Raw genomic sequence first — 22,143 nt, 5'->3', positions numbered from 1 at the left:
CTAATGCCAGTTACACAGGAAAAATGTAACAAAGGCTCTTCAGTCTGTCAAACACACAGCTGACAGACTGAAAAGCCTTTGCTACATTTAACTAAGTCAACACTGGAAAACATGGCTTCATTCTTAACAAAGTTACACAGGAGTTGGAGAAGGACCCCATTCCTTCTGCCAGTCAAAGTCGGTGCGAAGCATGGGTACATTTGCTAGTTATTAAAATAAAGGAAAAAATAGGGAAATTAATGAGGAGGTGTAGTAGTTTAAGGTGGATCTGGTGGATGGGTTATAGGAAGTGGAAAATGTCGTTAGGAACTATATACAATAGCAGACACACCCTTTCTCGATCGCTACAAATCGACATCTGTGAATATATATAGATCGACATACGAAAGTATAATACCAATATAATGGTCCGTTATTGGACATTATAAATTTTCCGGCTAACTCATTCTTTGTTGCCTGCGTTGCGCCCTCGTGTGCTAAGTTAGGCTCGTCAGTTGGGACTTAGCACACCACCCAAGACGCGAGGCTAGTGCATACCGTGGAGGCCACTGCATAGGCTACTTGAAGCCACCAGCAGTGCCAATGCACTATGAGAGCTATGTCTCATTTCCAAAAATTGATGCCTGCCTGGCCATCAGATGATACAGATGTTGGGAACTTAAAATATTTGTCCTGAATGAGTAAATTTATAATACCAATATAATGGTCCGTTCGTGTTTACAATATTGCAGACCTTCATTTACAGATTAACTACTGCTAAACGTACGTCATATTGACAAAGGATTGTACCATAAGACGCCAGATTTAATGGCCTAAATGGCTGGTCCTATGATATCTCATCTATTCTTAGGTCAGATTGAGTTAGAAACGTTGAACAGGGTAAAGTTTTTGTAAGATTATCTCGCATTGCATTACGTTTCGGATAATTATGTGACAGCTACGTACATAGCATTTGGCTCACATATGGCTACTGGGCGGGCCAATTTTCGTGAAGAGTTTGATGATTCTATATTTCCTATAAGTGACTGAAAGTATGAATTATGCATGTGAGAAGTCCAAATTTACTTAACATCAATTAATAGAGAAAAATCAAACGTAAAAGGGATACAGATACGACAAAAAGTCATAAGACCATGGTTGTAGATCATTCTAAATTGAACGGAGATTGGGCAATCCGTTATGTGATAGGACTTCCCGAAGGTCTGCACCATAACTAAAAATGCCTCCATATTTCGATATTCTTCGGGGATAAAAAGTGAAAAAATTTAAGATCTTGGAAGTTTTCCGTCCGTTACAGGCTAAAACGTATAATTTCGTCAAATTTCAATTTTCTTCATCTGGCAGATTATGCCGCAATCTGGATTTTGGGCGAGGAGGGTAAAAATTAGGTCCAAAAAAACCAAAACCAATACCAAAAAAATATGCAAGTGGTCATTATTACCCCTTAAACAGAAAGCTGTATGAAAATTTCGCCAAAATAGTCAATGTAGAGGTACACAGTCGTTACGATTTTATTTACATAGATAGATAAGGAATCTGCTCCACGTACAACACCTTTTGGGCTATGTCCGCTGGACTTAACCTGCAAATCTGACCATTCATGATCTCCCTTATTAATCCTACTGATGACAAAATGCACATGAAAAAAAGTTTTAGAGATAGAATTCCATCACGTTTCGTCGATTTCCTGTCAGGTTGGTCTTGTACTGTATATATCTTAGAATAGTGTAATGTGTAAATTTGAAAGTTAGAGTGGTCAAAATCATTAGAGATGTTAGAAAATATAATTCATTTAGGAGAGGAAAGAAAGAAGGAATGTAAAAAGGAAAGAAAAGTTGAAGTAGAAAAATAATCTATATAAATAAAGTTGTAGGGGTTCGGCTGTCTGTAATTTCTTTTGTTTTGCCAATTTTTCAGATATTTATCCGTTTTAGGTCAACTCAAGACCGAATCGGTGGTTTTTACTTTTCATGTCTGTCTGTTCCACCATCACGTCGAAACAGCTGGATAGATATCAACCAAACTTCATATTTAGAGTATATTCATCCCGGGGAAGGTTTTAATATGCATATCATTTTAAAAACCAGAACGGTTTTCCTCCATTTTCTCTTATACTATTGATTTTCTGTAAACTCCGTGGACCGTATGTGAAACGTCTCTTCATTATAAACAACTTTCGTTATGTTCATAATTTACCTTACTCTTCACATGACGGAGAAATTTACTATTTTCTGCGGGTATCATGCTCTGCATTGAGTGACCGACAACGAACCTACAGGTTACCATGGCAACGTCTCTGACTACTTGCCAGCAGGGAAGTATTGTATTGCCATTTTCCTCATCATGTTTTTAAATTCGTGGTTGTTCCTTGGGTAGAAGGCACGAGAGGCGTCAATCGGCCTATCTGCGGGATATTGGCGGAATATCGTTGGAGGTTATAACCGCCCTCGAATAGATTAAGTAATAACACCAAGAATCACTGCGCCTAGATTTCTCCTCTGTTACCGCTTTATTATATCCATAACTCACACCAGCATAATTTATTGAGGGGCATTTGATTTTCCAATACATTCACTTGGCATTTACATATTTGTTGTTATCCGGCTGTCCTCAGTTATAATCCATTTTCTATTAATTTCAACTTTCTTAACTGTATTATTGTCTTCCTTAATTACTCCTTATGTACGCGAGTGCTAGAATCTAATGGATATATTTCCATCAAACATCATATTTAGAATCCACCTGTCCTTGAGTAGGATTTAGGGCAAATATTGTTTCTAAATCCCTTAACTGCTGGGGGTTCATACGAAACCAAAACAGTGATTTTGCACTCCCACAAAATATACACAACCAAACTTAGTGGAAATCTACCGGCCTTAATGGAAATTAATTTCTGAACCTTTTTTCTCATGTGCGTCATTTCGATACAAGGATTAATAAGGGAGATATCATTAAAGGACTGTTTTTCGGTACAAGTCCCATCGCACGGTAACTCAAGAGCGGTTGCGTGTAAAGCGTATTTCTTACAAATTGAAAACTACTGAAGATACTCGTACCAAAAAGTATATTCAGCATTCACCTATCCAAAGGTAGGTTTTAAAAGTCAATAACATTTCATGTTCCCGGAATGGACTGGCGATTTATAGGGAACCAAAATGATGATATATTTATAGATTATTTTTCTACTTCAACTTTTTCTTTCCTTATTACATTCTTTCTTTCTTCCCTCTCCTAAATGAATTATATTTTCTAACATCTCTAATGATTTTGACCACTCTAACTTTCAAATTTATACATTACACTATTCTATGATCAACCTCAACTCTTACCTTCAAGATATAACACACTATGTCATTACCCTCCTCAACTTTTCCAATTTTGCGCTTTTTAGTATTTTTCTCTTCAGAATTGTTTTTTCTATGCCGTATGTTTCAATACCTTCAAGAATCTTACATAAGAATTTCTTTAACTTGGATATATTTCTTTCGATGATATAGATGTTGAATCCCATAGAGAAATTGAAATATTTGTCTCGAATGAGTAAATTTATAATACCAATATAAATGGTCCGTGATTGGACCATTGGACAACCATGAACTAGGCCTCATTCTGAAAAAGAATATTAAATATGGGTCTATTTCTCTTCTGTAAACACTACTCAGACTCCATTAACATATGCCACACTTTAACAGTTTAGTGGTCCGTTACTGGACCATTTATATTGGTATTATAAATTTCCTCATTCAGGACAAATATTTCAGGTTCCCTATGGGAATCAACATCTATATCATCTGATGGCCAAGCAGGCATCAATTTTTGGTACAGAGGGGAAGTCTCTCATAGTGGATTGGCACTGCCGGTGGCTCCAAGTAGCCTACGCAGTGGCCTCCAAGGTATGCACTAGCCATTGCAAGAGACCATCCTCATTTTTCCGTATTGAAGGTCTATTAAAAAATAAACAATAAAACTTTTGTATCCACCTATTCAATACCTTAAAAGCAATTATAAAATTTGGATCTCATCCTTATTTTATTGCTTAAATATTAAAAAATAGGATATGTTTCGTTCATATTTCGAACATCTTCAGCTATAAATAGTCTTACAAGGTTAAATGATAACATTGTTTTAGACCTTACACTTATGGTTTTTTTAACCATAATAGTGTAAATTCACGCAACATCAAATACCAAAGTTCAGGAATCTATAAGCTGATTTGCTCGGAATGTGGTTTTTCTTACGTTGGCCAAACTGGGAGAAGTTTTATAACTAGATATTTGGAACATGTAAACACAGCTAAATATAATAAATTCTCCGCTATGAGTAACCATATGCAAGAAAAGGGACACCACTTTACTACAATAGAAAAAGATTTTAAAATAATCAGAAAGATGGACAAAGGAAAATTAATGAATGAGCTGGAGAATATACATATCTACTTAGACAAACACTTCAATAGAGATAAAAACCTGAACAATGAAATATAAATCAAAAATCCATTAATAGAACAAATACCAAAATTAATACAATCATTCAAACTTGATAGTACAAAATTTACACGTCGTTTTGTCCCGGATAATAAAAAGAGTCAATCCACGAATACACAAACCCCTCCCTATAAAACTTCTAAACATTCCCCTCCACAAATCACGCCATTTGCTAGAACGCCACCCTCTGTTACCTTCCCTCCCAATGCCCCGCAGATACGGAGACACATATACAACACGAGGAGCGCAAGTAGAATGACAAGCAGCAGTCAAACAGCTGAGTGCACTAGAGTAAATGCAGGCAGGAGGAGAAAGGGTAAGTGCTGATCCTTCAATGTTAGTTTCTTCAACTTTTAATTCATTCGGCATATTCTTACGAAAATAGCTTTCCTGTTACAGATATGTCAACAGACTTTCTTAAGTAACCTTTGATGAAATTACCATTTGAATGTCACCAAAGCTTGTTTATCACCAACTGACAGAGTCCCTGCTTACGTCTGTACGATTGCCCTACATCTGGTCAAGACTACAAGCAATTTATGAATTCAACAAATTTTGAAGTTAAATATTCATTGTAGGACAAAATTCATAACCTACAATCAACAGTGAACGTCAGTTTTGTCACTTTTATAGACAAATAGTATAATATTTAAAACTAACCTCAGCTGTTTTGAGAGTGTGTTACGATTCCAATGCCATACACCATAATATGTGAAAAGTTACAGCAGTAGTAACAAAATGTTTAAATGTGTATACAATGAATCATTTGAAAATTAATCAATTCAACAGATTGTAAATGTATTGACATTGTATTTTAAATATTAGAATAAGGTTTTATAGGTTGAAGCTTAATTATTATTTTCAATAAGACGACGTAATATACAAACGTTTTAATATTTAAGAGGTTTTTCAAAGTTTATAATGGATAACTTTGTCAATGGCAAACCATAAGTGTAAGGTCTAAAACAATGTTATCATTTAACCTTGTAAGAATATTTATAGCTGAAGATGTTCAAAATATGAACAAAACATGTCCTGTGTTTTAATATTTAAGCAATAAAATAAGGATGAGATCCTAATTTTATAACTGCTTTTAATGTATTGAATAGGTGGATACAAAAGTTTTATTGTTTCTTTTTTAATGCACTAGCCATGCGTCTTGGTGGGTGTGCTAAGTACCAACTGATGAGCCCAACTCAGCACACGGGGGCGAAACGCTGGCAAACAAGAATGAGTTAGCTGGAAAATTTATAATGCCCAATAACGGACCATTTATATTGTTATTATATTTTTTCGACAAATAACATACAACTATATTGTACTATTTCACTCATGTCAGCATTTAAAGGCTTGATACTTGAACTTTTTAACATTTCTTCATCGAATTTCCACAAACTTTTGAAAGAACAGTGACGATTGGCACATATATCTGGCTACTCTTCAAGAAATTGCTCCGTACTACATTTACGTATTTCATCTACGACTTCTTCAATATTTTCCGAACTATTGACACGCAGTCCTGACCCCCAAAATTATACAGTGCCTCATGAACTGCAACTGAAAAATACGTACTTGATTCTAGACTTCTTCATAACATTGAAATTTCAACACACAGTGCTCGCTAAAGTGTTATAGTGCTTCATAAAGAGCATCTGACAGAATTATTTAATCTTCAAATTTTGTTTACCTGTGCATCATCTTTTATACTTACTTGCGATTGGCTGAAATTTCAACACACCGTGCTCCCTAAAGTGTTTTGGTGCTTCACAAACAGCAACTGATGGAATTATTTAAACTTCACATTTTATTTACCAGTGCATTGTCTTTTATACTTATTTGTGATCAGCTGATGATGACCAAGAATACTGGTCAAAACTGGTACCAATTATAATTAAGTTGGGAATGTAAAACTTACATTTCTTATTTTAATAGTATTGAAAGGTTGAACCATCATATCTCTTTTTTAACTTAATAGTGAACTCACTTCAATACGGAACACTATGAAATTATTATCTCTTTATGAAAGGAGGTGCTGAAAATGGTCACCGTTTTTTCCAGACATTTCTAGCACTTTCTTAAATAATGGTCCACCACTTGTTGTAGTTCAAGTACCTGGCAGGTATTGTGTTTTGATTTGTCCAGGGCATGTGGATTTGTCTTGTATATAAAATTTTTTAAATGTCACTCCAGAGGTGGAAGTTGCAAGTGGTTAAAAAAAATCCTGTAAGTCTTTTGGCCCTCATGGTGCACCATACACAAATTTTTTCATCGCGAAAAGTTTAGTAGCTCTTTGCACATAGCAATAAGAATAAGAAATGCCTCTATGTTGCGAAAGACAACTCAGTGATTTTTTTGGGGTTCTCCAAATGAAGACTTCTAATGCTTCTTGGTTGAGAATCGTATGCGAAAAGAGAAAAAGAAATTCGTAGTTCTAACTTTTCAAAATAAGCACTCTTATCAACTGGCTAAAATTTTCAGGAAAAAGAACATCAATGTCACATACAAAACGGATAATAATAGTAATAAGATAATTTTCAATTCAGATAAAATAGAGAATAAATGTATATTTAATAAATCAGGAATTTACAAATTAACATGCCAAACATGTAAACAACGATACATAGGACAGTCCGGAAGAAGTTTGGCTATAAGGTACAAAGAACACGTTAAAGGCTTGGTTTCTCAGAACCGACGCATGCGAGGTGCGAGGCCCGCCTCGCACAAATCCAGACTACACGAGCTTATGCAAGTGGTTTCTCAAGCTGCGCGGTGCGCAGTGTGCGCAACCTCGCAGTGAGACCTCGCAGCGTCACCGCGCACTGATTCGTCCGGCCAGATTTGTGCGAGGCGACATTGTTTCTGTTCTTGTTTTTACTGTTTTAAGCAACACGATGAGCTTTACGGACGAAGTGGACGAGGAACTGATTAAAGAAATTCGAATACACCCAGTGTTGTATAACTTACAACACAAGAGCTACAAAAACAACGTTGTGAAAGACAACTTATGGAAAATGATATCACTGAAGTTGGATAGAACAGCTAATAAATGTTGCTAGTTTTATGTATTATACGATGGTCTTGAGAAGGAAAGAGTTCGTAAAAATAGAAACTCCAAAAACGGAGATACCATACGATTAATGTTAATTTACTGTCATTTGAAACCTCCGTTCTTGGGATTCTTTGTTTTTTCATTGATGTGGTAGCTGCCTCTGTGGATCGGCGGTAGGGTGTCTATTATTATTATTATTATTATTATTATTATTGATGTTACTTATAACAAATATGAGTTCAGTTTCAAAGGATTAAACAATTAACAGATTTAGAAATGATATATCAACCAATAAATCCATTACTTTAATATCAAATATGCCAATATATATAATTTTACAAAATTTGTGTTCAGTATTGTTCATTTAATAAAATCACGTGTTTTATTTTAATAACGATGTTCATTCCGTTATTATGCTAATTGGGTCACAGAAAAAGTAAACTATAGGTAAACAATTACACGTTTGTCCGTTAGAAAAAAAAACTTTCACTCCACCCTGTTAGCATATTCTCTTTGTCATACCGATTCTCTCTCCCTGCTACAAAAGTATTTCTTGAAGCTATCTCTTATCATGAAAGCAACATGTATAGAATTACCTCCGTTGTCAGCTGTCAAAGGAATCATATTTTCTTCTGTTAATTCCAAATAGCCAATAAAGTGTTAATTTGGGCAAGGAATTCGCTCATTCCGGAGAAGGTTGTGGACGATACAGGCTGACATCACAAGATCATCAACAGTTTCCATTGATACTGCTATAGGGGTGAAGAAAACCCTCCAGTACTGACACATAATCCGCTTCCTCTTCCAACAGTAGCGCACAGGCTGCGAGACATGTGCTCGGCTACTGATCCACTTCGCAGCCTGGGAAACCACGAGCCTCGCAGCGTCATTGGGATGAAAGTACGCAACGTCGGCCTCGCACCTCGCATGCGTCAGTTCTGAGAAACCAAGCCTTAATGCGGTCAAACATAAAAGATATTCGGCAATGGGAGAACATATGGTTGAAATGAATCATAAATTTACAGACATTTCCAATGACATGAAATTATTACATTCGACCAAAAAGGGAAAACTGATGAATGTTTTGGAAAATTTAGAAATTTACCTTACACAAAAATGTAATTCTGAATCAAGTTTAAATGAGAAAAGTACAGAAGATAACCCATTGTTTAGGCTAGCATATAATCATTTAAGGAACAAGAAGAAGAAGAAAAGAAGAAAAACTTGAAGATCCTAAATTTATATAGTATTCTCATTCAGTTCAACCAAAATTGTATGTATTGATCATTTTTATAATATTTCATAAGTTCTCTTTACTCTTTGATATGATGTATTGGGACACAATACTCCTTCAAATTATAAAACAAAAGATTGTGCCATATTGTGTTATTCTTTGATCTAACCACTGATGAAGGGAATGGTTGAGATTTCCCAAAAAATGTATGGTTTAATAAATAATGTTTCTTTCATTTAATGAGCCGGCCCCGTGGTGTCGCGGTAGCGTGCCTGCCTCTTACCCGGAGGCCCCGGGTTCGATTCCCGGCCGGGTCAGGGATTTTTACCTGGACCTGAGGGCTGGTTCGAGGTCTACTCAGCCTACGTGATTAGAATTGAGGAGCTATCTGACGGTGAGATAGCGGCCCCGGTCTAGAAAGCCAAGAATAACGGCCGAGAGGATTCGCCGTGCTGCCCACACGACACCTCGTAATCTGCAGGCCTTCGGGTTGAGCAGCGGTCGCTTGGTAGGCCAAGGCCCTTCAAGGGCTGTAGTGCCATGGGGTTTGGTTTGGTTTGGTTTCATTTAATGAGTGTATTGATCAAGGTGGATTTAAATAAACTATTATAAATAGTTATATTATACATTCAGACCAGTCAATACGGACCAAACACAATATTAACCTATCATGGTTAAGTTTATTAACAGAATAGGTTTTCGGCACTTCCCTCAGGGCACTGTATAGTCACTGGGCTTTCAGGCAGGAATCGAAACTGCTCCTTCTTAAGTAACAGAAATTTACTATTTTAATATTATTGTATACGATTATGTTATCGAGACCAGAACAGATGTTACACCTTACATACATAAAGCCATGGGAGATTTTGGGATTGCCTATTACTGTTTTGGTCTTAATATAAAACTGGGAATTCCATGTTTTTGTGTTAATGTGTTATAAAAACCGCAGTCATTTTATCTACGCACGTTACATTAAAAAACGTTGTATCATTTCGCACTCATACCGACTTGTACAGCGAGCACACTTTCCAGCTGAGCTCAAGGTCGCGAATAACTGTAATTTTGCAAGTGTTAATGATATTTTTTCTCTTTCCAATTTAATTGTGATTAGTGACGGGCAGAATTGAATATAACTCATTTGAGAACTTGAGAATCGATACTTACATTCGAAACCATATTCTCGAGTTTATCATAACCTTTAAGTCACTGTAGGCCTCATTTACAAGGTACAAGATTTCAATAAACCAACTACGAACAGTATAGGCTACAGGTGATCAAATTACAAGGGAAAATTTTTTAAAAAAGGGAGTTTGCCATCATGTTGGGCGCTTTTGTATCTAATGTGCTTTATTTTATTAGATTAGAGAATTAAAAACTACTTGTGGTCGATTGTTGTTTGGCTTGGTGTTACGGGTATTAGATTTTTCGAAGTTTGGCTGATCAAAGTTGCTGAGCTGAAAGAAGTTTTCAGAGGAAACTGACAAAGTTTCCCCGGTAAAACTGAATGTAAAGATTCGAGATTTTTAAGTAGCATACCGGTAATTAATGTTTGAAGCCGGGCCCACGGTCTAACTTGCCTGCTTCTCGCCCGGAGGGCCCAGGTTCGATTCACAGCCAGATCAGGCATTTTTACCTGGATATGAGAGCTGGTTCCAGATTCACTCATTCTACGATTACCTTTAATTGAGGAGCTATTTAATGGCGAGATAGCGACTCCGGTCTTGAGAGCCAGGAATAACGGCTGAGAGGATTCGTCACACTGACCGTGCGTCACCTCGTAATCTGTAGGCCTTCGGACTGAGCAACGGTCGCTTGGTAGGCGGAAGGCCCATTGGGGCTGTAGTTTGGTTCAGGAGTGTTTGTAATATTATAAGTATACATATTTCATTTTTGTGCTGTTTAGTCAAATTGTTGATGGTTCATTCATTCCCGGATTTTCCGTTTTCCCGTGTTGTATGTTTTTTCCCCATAGTACCTCCAAAAACAGAGAATCAAGGTTCCACTGTACACAGGTTGCAGTATAAAGCATATAATGAGCCAAATTCCCTTTTGGATTAAATACGGAACAAAATACACCACGTGTAATAACTGAACTGAATTCAACTACTTTCAGATCCACACTATCAGGAAGCAGCTAGTGCAACCTTGACCTCATCACCAGTTGGACGTACATGTGCTCAGTGAAAAAAAAAAAAAGTCAGACAGTTCATAGTTTGTTGGATTTCCCTGTAGACAGTTCTTTACAAGCTGTCAAACAAACATAGTACCGATATGGTAGTTAAAATATTCACTTCCTCTAACAAGGGAAGGTCTTACCCTGAATCTGCTCTGTGTCGGGCAGATTATTTACATCCTGTTCGTTGCCTGGGACGGGGTCAGGCCGCAACTCTTTCTGTTGTAGAGCAATGGCTAGCAGCATCAGTCGCATTAACATAGGCACCTGTTGTTCAGTCAAGCTGAAGTCCATTCGACTACAGTGAAGATCTAAACGAGTCACCGATGCTCGTTTTGATTTTGCACTATGATAGCTCCGCAGTAAGTGGATCTCCATCACACAACGATAAAGTAGTGGCTCCTGAAACCAGTTGTATGATCAGATAATTACATTCCTGGAACTCAGGAACTGTGAATAATGTCTAAGGTTAGATATAAAGCAGGAGAATAAATATGAGACATTAATAGCACTCTATTCATACCATTTGTAAACTATGCAATGAAAATAACAAATAATATGGAAGAAATTGAAATGATGAAAGAAAAAATACTGATTTTAAAATTGTCTCTTAGGGGATGATATTTCCTTCTTTCTATTGAGATTTCATTGCTCTAGTAATACTGTCATCAGCTAAATGAAAAGGGAAATAAGGTAAAGCTTTGTTTTACTTCCTATGATATTCTGAAAGTTTATCACACTCTAAGTCTCACTGCTGGTTCCTCAAGTAAGCATTTGCATGTTGATAATGTCAATTTAATTTCGACAGGCAAAACAGCACAGGGTCTCTCGTAAATCCAACCAGTCATGGAGATAATAATGGCCTGTAGAAGAGAAGTCCAAACCAATACAGGCTGTTAATTCATGATTACAGACATAATACTTCCAAATCTCATAGCCACAGAGACATAACATTTTATTTCAGAAGCAGCACACACATTGACTGGCCACCTTGAAGAGGAAGAAATGATGATGACACAGTCTCCTGGAGAGAGTGAACACACTGTGTACTCTGGAAATGCCAAGTTAGCTGTGAAGGTTCAACAGGAATCCTGAAAAGTGACAGTAATGGGACTTTAGGGATGTCCTCAACAACAGTGAAAGTGAAGAAGATAGATTTTGGTGCAGTCGAACTAGTAGAGGAAGGAACCTGTAATATGTGGTGAGACGGAAAACTACAACTATGGGAAATATAATTTTAAAGCTTTTTATTTAACGTGTCGGAAGGATTTCATTTTTGTAACTCTGGACTCTGCTGGAATTATTTTATGTAGCGGCAAGGAATATTAATTTAAATATGTGTGTAATAATTTTTTCTTAGGGAATAAGCAAGAAATATTGAACAGTATGAACATTGCAAGGTGCAAACAGTGATTTTTTTTGTATGTAAATTTTATGTAATTCTGTATGTCAAAATTGTAATCTGATGTAAAATTTTGTAAGGTGATTTCTTTTGAAGCATTCTGTATCACACGCGCAGTTGCCAATGTTGAAACAGGTGATGTAATTTCTCTCGCATCAGTAGGCCAGGAAATGACCATGTATGGTCATGCAATTGTATTGGCGAACGGGAACCTAGTGTAAGTTTGATCTTATTGGTTAATTGTGATCGGCCTATTTCCGGTCTTCTGCCGGCTTCAGAAAAATTATGTGTGTGCTCGGCTTCATTTTGATCCGACCGCCTTAGCGCTCGAGGGCTCCCCTCGGGAACTCCAGTTTTTATTGGTGTTATTTCAATGTTATTCTCAATGTCTTCTGGTTTTGTTTGATTTCATTTAATTACAGTAGAAGTCCGTTATAGCGAGAATTCATTGTCGTTATATCCGATTTAAAAATGAAAGTCGGAAAACCCCCCATGCACATTAAAATCGGTATGGAACGGCAATCAGTTTGTTCAAAACTTGCGTTTTCGCAGATGATATCCACACTACGGGTTACTTGTTTGTTATTTTTCGTAATCTGATACTGCGTGAAAGTGTATTTTTAATTTCATTCAGAAAAACATATAGTATACCGTATTTCTCCGAATCCAAGATGAACCCCACGTTTTCCTTCAAAAAATTATAATCAGGCTAAAAAGGAACTTTGTAAAATCATATGAATGCCTTGTTGTACAGTAGACCTACGCTTTTTAAGACTATTTCTAGACGCCGAACATTGACTTTCGTCATGCCGTATTTTTTTTTTTTTTGGGCTGCACAATTATTCTTTATTTCCGCGGGTTTAAGGACCATTAACTTAACATTGGCATCATAATACCGAAGAGAAAACGTTGAAAATTTTCCGGAAATACCTATTCCATGCGTCTCTACAATACAACGATCCATCAGGAAATTATTCTTGCTGTCTATAAAACTGTTACTTTTACGCAGCGTCAGATGTAACCGGCTACCGCTACACGCACGTCTCGCTTGCCGGGTTCGGCCAAATTCAGCGGCTAGCGATGTAAAGGCCTAATCGCGGACGTTGAAAGTCAACGAACGAGTTTATTGCACCACGGTATGGTCATTCCGCCCTTGCGTTTTTCGTGCACATACCTCACAATTTCATCTTCGACTTCTTTAAAGCGTCCTTGTTGTGGACCACTGAATGCATTTGTTGTACAGTATGCATTTTTTTAAGGTCCTTTTCACGCTAACGCCAAATATTGGCTTTAATTAGGCCTATGCCGTATTTTCTTGCGCCTGCACAATTATTCTACATTTCCGAGTGTTTAATAACCATTAACTGAAAATTGGTATCATAATATAGACTAGAACCCGTTGAAAATTTGCCGGCAGTAACTTTTCCACGTATCTTGACAATACGAATATCCATCACGAAAATATTCCTGCTGTCTATAAAACTTAATTTTACTAAGTGTCAAATACAATAGACGCGTTATAACTCTGCCATTGAGTAGCCATGGCTTTTCTAAGAATTCGAAGGGTCGCGTGTTTTGATGCCATTCTGCAGATTTGAGAAAAACACAGGCACTGTACAACCGGCTGTCGGGGTTAGCGATGTGTAGTAAAGAGGCGGTCGTTTATTGTCAACGAGTTCTGTGCGCGTGTGAAAAGAAGCAGCGTGGTTACCGCGGTAGTTGCCAGTGGTATCCATTAACTTACTGTTGGGCCGCGAATGCAACAACCCTTGAGTTTTCGCATGAGACTCTGAAGGAAAAAAAAAAGTCTTGGATTCAGAGAAATACGGTATCAATCCAGAGATTTCTGTGGCAAACACCTCAGCTTTCTTCTTCAAACAGCGTCACCTAACCTAACCGTATAAGTACGGTATCATGAAAACATATTTGAAACGCATGTAGAGAAAAAACCTCCTCGCGAAAAATGTACATGTAAATAGCCTTAACTGGACGCGAAAAGATATGAAATATCCACTGAAATCAGTGATGAACTCTGCCATTCTTCCGTATATAACATTAAAATTAAGATATCGTTTACTTCAGTCTTTATTTTTAACGAGTTAACAACTGCTATCGATCACGTTATTTACGCATTTATTACGAAAACGTGTTATCCTCTTTCATCTCGAATTTTCTTTAGAGAACAGCGGTCGACGGGCATTACTAATCAACTCCAACATCGCCCTTGAATGTCAAGAACAGAGCTCGCAAATGCACAAAGTGAGAAAACTTGCAAACGTTTCAGTTTTCTTATTCAAACAGCGTCACGTATCCTAACTTAACCGTACGATACGTATGATGAAAGCACACTTCAAGCGCCAGTAGAGAAGTGATAACCTTTTTGCTATAAATTTTCATAATAGCCTTTCCATAATTTAACCATACACGACAAAATATAAACTAACCTCTGAAATCAATTAAGCACTCTGCCATATCTCGACGTGTATCCCATTTTTACTTAATTGCAGTATTTAGCCTCAAAATTAAGCGGTCGTTTAGTCAGCCTTAATTTTTAACTAGTTAACAACAACTATCGGACACGCCATTTACGCATTTATTACGAAAATATATTCTCTTTCATTTCGAATTTTCTTTACGGAACAACTGTCGACGGGTATTACTAATCAACTCCGACATCGCCTTCGAATGTCGACGAGAGAAATCGCTAGTGCACATAGGGAGGAAACGATGCCGAAGGTAATCGATCGCATGCAATATCATTGCTGGGGTGCATAAATATCGGTAACGGAAAAAATCGCGCGCGCTTAATCGCTCGTAATAACGGATGCGTCAGTGATAGGGTTCTCGCTGTAACCGAAGGACGATACACAGTTTAATATAGGAATTTTGAAGGGACAGAATAAAGTCGCCGCTATAACGGAGTTTTCGTTAATTGCCGTACTCGCTATAGGGGACTTCTACTGTACTTTGGTATTTCGGTATTTCCTTGCTTAATGTCATTTTTAAAGTTTTTAATTTAACGTGTCCGAGTTTGCCCTAGGTTCCCGTTGCCGTAATTTCAGTTCTATCACTTACTTTCATTTTAAACTATACACTGTAATGTAGCATCACCCTTTTATGTTAAACCAAATTTTCTCTAAGTTACTTAAGTATGTCTTGATTCCGTGTCATGGAACTGTATTTGTTAAAGTTTTTGAAACACCCTGGATTTGTGAATTAAGTATCCGTTGCTACGTCATGACTTGTTTCTTGTAATATTGGTTTTGATTATGTTAATATGATGAGTTTCGAGGTGATGACTGCACGTTCCACAATCCTGTCTTAGTTGTCATTTTTAGGCCTGTAAGTGTTCCCTTGTATTTGATTTAATTTTGAGTATTGAAGTTTTCCATCACGTTTCCATGCTCTGATGTGTATTCACCGCCACTGCGTCATTTTACTATTTCTTTATTCATATTTTATGTCAATATTTATTATTACATTATGATTATTCTATTTATTATTAGTATGTGCAGGCATAATTATCCCAATTGCGGTTACAGGACCCATAGGTAGAAAATGAGAGGAGTATTTCAACATGAAATAAATTTCATTTTGGATCCGTATTGACAATTATGTTATATAAATTGAAAAATTAGTATAATGCTTCCGCCTAGTCAAAACTTATAGTTCCATTTCTATAAGTTTTGACTTGACAGTTAACCAGAAGTCAGACATTGGTGCCAAATTGTTCCGAGTACAAACAGCTGATCAACGAGACACAACACAAATGGAAATGTATATACTCGAATATAAGTCCAAAATCAATTATCTTACCCACCAACATTATAAAAACAAAAATCAGGTGATTTTGATATGAAAATCAGGAGAAACCAGGAGATACAATTGGACAAGACTGCTTATCTTACATGTCTTGCATAATACAGTACTATGATATATTTATAACACTTCTTGTCTCAAAAACCGACTGTTGCTATTCGAGGCTGCAAGGCTAAAAATTACACATCTCTATTGCCTCACACGAAGTGAGTGAGATTATCGGTCTCTGATAAGCCTTCTGAAAATAGCATCAAATGCATCAAGCACCCGCGCGATTATGCAAAGCGCAATGCTATTTGTATCAAATAACTAGCTGTTGTAGCCTTGCTTTGCTACGGAATTCTCAGAAAGACTGTCCTTATAGTTTTCCACCTGAAGTCCACATAGATCATTACAATGACGTCAGTATGAATGTCACGATTAAAAGTAATGCTGTCATATGAAATATTCCATAGAATGAAAAACAGCAGCACATTTCTCACTTTTAAAGAAAAGCACTACGGTGTCGATCTAACAGTTCAAAGTTCCAGAGCTAGAATGACCAGGCTGCAGACAGCCACGAACACTCCTGTGTCATTATTCCATTTAAGATGATGCTTGGTGTTTAAAGGGGCCTAACATCTAGGTCATCGGCCCCTAATGGTACAAAATGAGATGAAATGTAATGACAAATAACAATTTAAAAGTCCAAAATTATCCACTGACCAAAAAGTGATGAAGAATGAATGGATGGGTATGAATTTAAAACAATCAGTGGATCCGACCCGCATTGCCCCCACATTCCCAGCAACTAGCGTTAAACAATAGTATTACTGACCAAGGGACTGCTTCTAGAGCACAATTCTGAATTAATGATGGTTGTAGTCTAAAGGGGTCCAAAATTCAGGTCATCGGCCCCTCATAATGGTACTTATCGCTAGGAGAGTAGAACCATAGTATCTGTCATGTTGCGGTATTAATCAGAAGTAGCGTAGACTTGCGGTATTCCACACATTATGGTACTACTCACAGGTAATGTAACACGCACATGTAACACAGACCTATGGTATTTCTCACATTGCAACGCCATTTACAGGCAAAGCAAACTTTTGTTGTTCCTCACATAGGTGTACTAATCACAGGGACTCGTACTATCCAGTGGTGTTCCTCAGATAGTGTGTACTAATTATAGGCAAGCCAGACCCATGGTGTCGCTCACAGAGTGGTACTAATCACAGGTACTCTAAAACTCGCCCTGATTCACACACTGTTGCTACTAACTGCAAACCTATTGTGTACCTAACATAGTGGTACTACGCACAAGTAAAAGCGACAAATGGTGTTCCCCACGTGGCGGTACTAATTACAAGTAGTCTCATGGTTCTAATTTGATCATCCCTTGCTCGCCCCTTTTAGTCGCCTCTTACAACAGGCAGGGGATACAGTGGGTGTGTTCTTTGAAAGCGTCCCCTACCCAGAGGGTGAATTATGTTTGGTCTGCAAGAGCTATTTTATTTCGTTCAAGTCCGCCGGCAAGCCGATTAGGACCCTACTACCCCCCCCCACGTGGGAGTATCACCTCTCCCCCTGCTACGCCAGTGCAGTAGGTTCGTGGTTATTCCATTTAAGTGTGCACACTGCTCATTCTAATCACTGCTTCAGAGTAGGGATCGAATAGCTGTAATACTATGATGACCCATGTGTTATGTACCTGTAGTATCAGAAAATTTATGAACTAGAGGAACGGCATGCTAAAGAAGAGATCTAACTCCCCAGCTACTTCCCGCCAATATTCAGGCAGGCTGTTATATTAGATACGCAGCAGTAATCATATCTATCAACAAAGCACATAACAACAAACAATGGTCAATGTAATGTTATTGTTGATCAGTTTTATGAGCTTTCTATATTGCAGGCCTTCACATTTAGTTTTATTCCGATTCTGTGATATTGCAGCATCTAATGTAAAGTGAGTCGCCCTTTCTTTCATGATTCCCTCTCGTGCAATTATTCAAGCTATCGTTCCTTCATAGCTTTTTTCTCATTCTTATAATCATCTTCACAATTTAATCACCACCACCACCACCAATATTATTATAATCAGTACAGTAAAACTGAATAAGACATAAATAATCAGAAAGTGTACTCTCTATAACTTTGATTATGTAGTACTTTTCGATATGACCAATAAAATAGGTAATTAAAAAAATAAATTTTTGGCACTTTCCCCGAAACTACCATTTTGAACAGGGTGAATAAAATTATTTATGGCGTAGACGGTAGTTCCTTATTCTCTGACTTTACACACCAATTTTCATTAAATTCTGTTCACCCATCTTCTTGTACCTCGGCACTGATATGGACTTTGCAACAAAAATCCAAATTCATGAATATCTCTGTTATTATAGCCGGTACGATAAAAATGTATAAGGGGCCGATGACCTTCGATGTTAGGCCCCTTTAAACAACAAGCATCATCATCATCTTCATCATCATCATCATAAAAAATGTATAAGACAAATGATAGGAAATTTAATAATATATAACTTTAATTATGTAGTATTTATCGATAGGGCCAATAATAACAAATATTTGAGAATTAAATTTTAGGCCTTCCCCTAAATTACTATTTCAATCAGCGTGAATACAATTATTTATGGCCTAGATTGTAGCGACTTATTCCTCGACTTTCATTAAATTCTCTTCAACCGTTTTCTTGTGATGCGCGTACATACACACAGACATTACGGAAAATTAAAACGTGCACTTCTCATTATTACTGTGGTCACGACCGGCACAGAAATATATATTTTTTTAAATTCTGAGCAATGTACAGACACACTTATTTTATTTATATTGAGATAAATTAAAATTAGTCAGAATTATCTCCAAATGGCTCTCTAGAATTGACTAGACTGATGTGAACAAAGGCGAACATAGCATGCGAGAACGAGAGATTGACAATCGATGTACGCGTCTCGATATACAGGTTTAAATAAACATTGCACATTCACGCACATTTTTCACATTAATAAACGCCAATATTTTGTTTGAAAGCAGCCAATGAGCGAAGGACTTCCAGCCACTGGTGTAAAAAAGCTGAAATGGTGGGATTCAAAAGCAAATGTTTGAAGTTCACAAAAAAATAAGCTAAAATCGGAAGAAATAACAGAGTAATTGGGAGGTGGTAAAAACTGTCGAAAACGGGAGTCCCCCACCTAAATCGGGAAAGTCGGCAGGTATGAATTATTCTTTGCAGCAACATGCATAACTCACATAAGATTATCAATAACACATAACATATTTAGGATAAGACTATAAGATAAAAATAGATTAATGCTCAAACAGATAAAACGCGAGAGAACGAAATTAAATTTCTATTCATCATCTAGAAGAGCTTGTGTTGCTAATCGATTAAATTCCTCCCAAGGAAGGGAAAATCTTACAAAGGGAATACACCACTCATTTCTGAGTCACTACTGGCATTGTCATTGTCTGTTGAGGTTTCACTCTCGCTTGACCGTAAGGAGATAATAACATCTTCAGCATAATCATCTGATACTTTCCCTCTTCCAAGCTTCACTTATCTCAGATTGTGTCTCACAACCTAGCTCCAGTCTTTCGCACTTACATGGCCTACAATTTCCTAAAGAAGTCTTTCAATTTTCGAAGCTGTGAAGAGTCTATTATTCGCAGCTACATATTCCTTCACCTGGGCCCACATCAGTTCCATGGCATTAAAATGGCAATGGTATGGTGGAAGGCAAGAACGAGAGACTCCCCCTAATTCCTGTCTATCTCATTCACCGCGTAAACTGGGTACTAGGGCTTGTTTTGTTTCACAAAATGCACGAGATCTCCCCTTCCTCATGTTATCACGAACCAAAATATTGTGCTTCATCAACCATGCAATCAACTCATTATTTCTAGCCGTCATTGTTGGTGCTTTGTCAAGAATGACCGAGTGAACTGACAAAGACCACGAAAAGAACTGAGCACAATACAATACACAGCTGATAGCACATGGTTATAGTAAACAACAGATCAACAACACTGGTAACCGGAACAAGAGTCTAACGCGCTCTATCGGAGTGATCAGCTGCCTACGATTGGCTGTTTATTAATTCACATAGCCTCCGCCAAAATGCAGCGCTCAAATGTCACGTCGAAACTCATAAGAACTGAACTATATAAGTTTATTTACTATTTCAAAGTTGTAAAAGCATCTTGTTAAAATTACAAGACATATTTCAGCCGCATTAGGCCATCTTCATGTCTAGAATTAACTTTAAATTAATATACTAATAGTTACAAAACATGGATAAAATTCATACTCGTATGATATACGGTATTTAAAAAGTACATGTTGAATCACCATCAGATGAAGAAGTCACTAGATGTAATGTCAGTTGATTCAGTAAAATTGCAGTTCCATTTAATATAAAAACTTTTAAAATATTATGAATTCACAAATGTGGATCAAAATGATTCATTGCCAGCCAGACTACTGTAATGAATAAGAATTAACAGTCGTCTGGTCATGTTGTCTGCAAAAGTGATAGAATCATTAAAATGTTCATGAAACTGGAGAACACTAAGTACACCATCATACAAGTGTATGCCCCACAGACAGGCTGCAGTGAGGAAGACAAAGAGAAATTTCGGCAAGACCTGGAAGATACAGTTAATGAGGAAAATATTATTATTATTGGAGATCTAAATGCGCAAGTTGGGGTAGACAGACTTGGATACGAGAACATCATTGGTCCACATGGATTTGGACAAAGGAACCCAGAAGGAGAACAACTATTAGATCTGTGCAGAAGAAATGATCTTATAATCAAAAATACATTCTTCAAAAAAAGAGACAGTCACAGAATAACAAGGTACAGTTGGGATGGCCAGTATAGAACATTGATTGACTACGTAATCACAAATAAAGATGGTGCCAGGTACATCACAGATGTAAAGGTCATCCCTAGTGAAAGCATGGACAGTGACCACAGATTGTTGGTAGTAGACTTCAAACATAAGGCAAAAGAAACGCAGAAACTTATTACGAAAAAACCAAGGGTTAAAACTTGGAAGTTGCAAGAAGTCCAAATAAAGGAAGAATACAAACTAAGGATTCAACAGAGTTTGCCGAAGTGTGAAGTAACCAGCGTTAATGAAGAATGGAAGGCCTTCAAAGACACATTTGTGGGAGAAGCCAAAAATCTATGTGGAGTTACAAGTTCTATCAAAAGAAAAAAGGAGACACCATGGTGGAATGATAGAGTGAAAACAGCGGTGAAAGAAAGAAACCAAATAAAGAAGGCACTGGACAAGGAAAAACAAAAACAGGGACAAGAACAAAATGAACAAGAAATACAAAGACTTCAAGGAGTATACAGGAACAAGAAACTTGCTGTAAAGAACATTGTAAGGGAAGAAAAAGAGAAGAAATGGAATGAGTTTGCAGACAAACTGGAAGAGGACAGTAGAGGAAATATGAAATTGCTATACAGAGTAGTGAAAAGCAAGCGAAGGGATCAAGAGACCATAAAAGCAATAGAACGTGATGATGGAACTCTGGCACAAGAAGAGGGAGAAATTAAACAAGAACTCAAGATCTATTTCGAAAAGCTGCTGAATGGAGATACAGAAAACGTAACAACGGATAGAGGAGAGCCAAGCCGAGGAACCACAACTGAACCACCAATTACATGGCTTGAGGTTGAAAATGCGCTCAAGAGCATGAAGAAAGGAAAGGCAGTGGGCATAGACGAACTAAGTGGAGATATGCTGAAAGCAGCAGGAATTCCAGGAATCCAGTGGCTCTACAGACTGCTTAACAAGATATGGGAGGAAAATACTATTCCTGAGGACTGGAAGATGGGCATCATTGTACCTCTGTTCAAGAAAGGAAGCCGACGAAAATGTACTAATTACCGTGGTATCACACTACTGTCTCATGTCCTGAAAATATTGGAAAAAATAATAGAGACCAGAATCAGAGATATT

General features: G+C 37.3%; 1 protein-coding gene across 1 annotated transcript in view; it reads right to left on the bottom strand.

The window, feature by feature from the left end:
- The window catches only part of Vps13B (vacuolar protein sorting 13B), a 300,908-nt gene that overhangs the window by 224,535 nt on the left and 54,230 nt on the right, over window positions 1–22,143 (bottom strand). Inside the window, exon 7 of the mRNA XM_067152027.2 lies at window positions 11,084–11,342. Coding sequence (XP_067008128.2) covers window positions 11,084–11,342 — 259 coding nt within the window. The remainder of the gene's footprint in view (window positions 1–11,083; window positions 11,343–22,143) is intronic.

Source organism: Anabrus simplex, chromosome 7 (genome assembly GCF_040414725.1).
Source record: "Anabrus simplex isolate iqAnaSimp1 chromosome 7, ASM4041472v1, whole genome shotgun sequence".
Classification (NCBI taxonomy): domain Eukaryota; kingdom Metazoa; phylum Arthropoda; class Insecta; order Orthoptera; family Tettigoniidae; genus Anabrus; species Anabrus simplex.
The sequence above is the reverse complement of the archived record's forward strand: the minus strand, read 5'-3'. Positions and strand labels throughout refer to the sequence as shown.